The sequence below is a fragment of the Dendroctonus ponderosae genome, unplaced genomic scaffold, assembly GCF_020466585.1.
Source record: "Dendroctonus ponderosae isolate FM_Combo_2020 unplaced genomic scaffold, Dpon_F_20191213v2 Dpon_F_20191213_8, whole genome shotgun sequence".
In the NCBI taxonomy this organism is placed as follows: domain Eukaryota; kingdom Metazoa; phylum Arthropoda; class Insecta; order Coleoptera; family Curculionidae; genus Dendroctonus; species Dendroctonus ponderosae.
Window position 1 is genome coordinate 12,502,586 of NW_026019016.1, and position 2,582 is coordinate 12,505,167.

The 2,582-nt window shown below is 37.8% G+C and overlaps 1 protein-coding gene across 1 annotated transcript in view; it reads left to right on the plus strand.

Annotated features, from left to right (window-relative positions):
* LOC109541944 (serine/threonine-protein phosphatase 2B catalytic subunit 3) overlaps positions 1 to 2,582 on the plus strand; it is a gene marked incomplete in the record, with an annotated part of 59,971 nt that overhangs the window by 55,916 nt on the left and 1,473 nt on the right. The window contains 3 exon segments of the mRNA XM_048669315.1: positions 1,953 to 2,028; positions 2,092 to 2,189; positions 2,270 to 2,525. Of these exon segments, the coding sequence (XP_048525272.1) occupies positions 1,953 to 2,028; positions 2,092 to 2,189; positions 2,270 to 2,457 (362 nt within the window).

Sequence of the window (2,582 nt, forward strand, 5' to 3'; positions counted from 1 at the left end):
AGTAATAGTTTTATATTATCTTTGTTTGCTGTTTATGTGCTCATGCATATGTATATTTGCTTGGTTTTCGCTGATTATCTCTTCTTTTTTGCCTACGGATTTTACAGATAACAACAGATTGAGGGTAATTATTGATTCGTGTTCGCACGTTTATTCACTAGGTTCTTTTACTTTAGTGTATGTCTTCTGATTTTATTTTAATTTTAAGATTACAAAAGGTTTCGCAAAGCAGACAAAAGTAATACGTAGTTAAAACTTTTTTTCTATATCCACAGTTTTCTGAAAACTCGTCACCCTCATTCCTCTGAAGACTGTAAAGGTTGTTCAAAAATTGTGGGTTTTAGTTTTGACTGGATTTGTTTCTTGCTTTACTTTCTACTCAAAAACGCTCTATTTTGTAGAGTTTCGCTTGAAAATACTGACAATCTGKAAGTCTTTTGCACGAAAAATTSCAAAATAAATTTTTGGCTTGGTAGGAATTTTATAAAAACTTTTTCARTGTCGRATTMGGGACGACAATAMATTTCTYCCGTTTTGTCCCGAAAATCGTKAAGGTTTTCTCAAAAACCGATTACRAAACTAAAAGATTATAATCAAAAGCGCAAAAAACCCGTAATTTTCTGATGCTTTTCGCCTTTCCTGACAATAATAGTCTTTTCAGCCAAAAATGACAATTTGAAGTCTCATTTTGCAGGGAATTTTAGAAAACTCTTTTCAGATTCGAATTTGGCACAAAAACCAAATAATTTTCATTATTTACAAAGAGTATACAAAAAACTAATTTGAAAATTCTCCACCCTCATGGCTTTGAAGATTTTTAAAGTTTCTTTAAAATTTTAGGTCTACAGTTTTAGCAAAGTTTTTTTAAGCAATTATCTCTACGCAAAAACGCATTTTTTCTAGTTTTACTTAAAAATACTGATAATCTTCGGGTATTTTCTGTGAAAAATTATAAAATAAATTTCATCACTAAACACTCGCCTTTTTAACCGCTTTGTAAAAATGAGTCAAAATCCTTTTGCGGCCTCAAATTTTGGACAAAACCCTAATAGTTTTTTCTGGGTTTTTCCAAAAATATTTCCCCGAACAGAACAAGCGAAACTTAATAAACAATTAGTTTTTTTTTAATTCCGGTTTCTTCAATTTTATGTCAATTTTTTAGAAAAATTCGCTTTTTCCAAACGTTTTACTTTAAAATATTGGCAAACTGAGTTTTTTATGCAAAAAAAAATGCGAGATCGATTTTACAACAAAACTCGTTTTCTTTGTTGTCTTTTTCGAATACTCGTTTTACATTTGAATTTGTGACAAAATCGAAGCAAAAATCTCTTGTTTTTTTCGAAAAAGAGTAAAGTTTTCCCAAAAAACGATCAAAGAATGCTGAAGCCATTTAATCAACTATTTGGAAAACTATTCATCCTCAAAGCTTTGCAGAAGTTTTAAGTTTCTTCTAAATTTCCGGTTTTCCCATTTTAGATCAAATATTTTCAGCAATCGTTTCTATAGATAAGGTAACTCGGTGAATCTTTAGGAGTTAGCGCAGTGCAGCGCAAAAGGTTTGGTGCGCTAACCCAAACTAAGTTCCGCTGTTGGTAAAACGTTACTCCTAAAAAATGTTGATGACCTTTTCTTTAGATGTTAAAATTGCAGTTTCGGTCATCACTAAATGGGTTCTAACGCATTAACCGATGAGTTAAAACTCATTAACTCAGAGAGCGACAACGACTCAAAAGCGCAACCCAACACAGTGTTACACAGGCCTAGTGGGAAATGTTCTGTTCAGTTCAGTTGCAGCGTCCAAGTGACGAGGTCTGACGACGAAAGCAACTCGTGCTGGCGAAACGTTGCAAAGCAAATTTCTGACCCTAAAAAACTGTCAACAATTTCAAGCAGAATTTTCAATTGGTTTGTTTTTTCCATTGAAACGTGAGTGATGATTTTAGGGGCAGCAGCCAACTTGCGGAAGGAGGTCATACGCAATAAAATCCGGGCTATTGGAAAAATGGCTCGCGTATTCTCTGTGTTAAGGTAAAACAATAACAAAACCCTCTTCCTCCTCGGTGCGGTGGAATGATGTTAAATTCTTTGCAGGGAGGAAAGCGAATCTGTACTTCAACTTAAGGGTCTCACGCCGACTGGGGCGTTGCCTTTGGGCGCCCTTTCAGGCGGAAAAACCAGTCTTAAGAACGGTAAGAAAGTGCAGAATTCATCTGGGTCGATGTTGAAGCGAGTGGGCCAAATCTGTGCTGAATGAGAGGATTTTTTGCAGCCCTCCAAGGGTTCTCACCGAACCACAAAATCACGAGCTTTGCCGAAGCCAAAGGGTTGGACGCGATCAACGAGCGCATGCCGCCGCGCAAAGACGCACCCCCTTCTCCTGCTGCGGAGGAACCCGGCGCCGCGACGCCACAGTCCAATCATACGCCGGCGTCGACGCAGCCGAATGCGCATTCGTGAGCTGCGCCTCCGCACCAAACAGCTTAGGGGCCAGCACCCGTTCAGCCCAGTCAACTCGTCTACTACAGGTAAAACTCCTTTGAGCCTCATCGGCCATTCGAAGAAGTCCGAAGAGAAAACTGCCA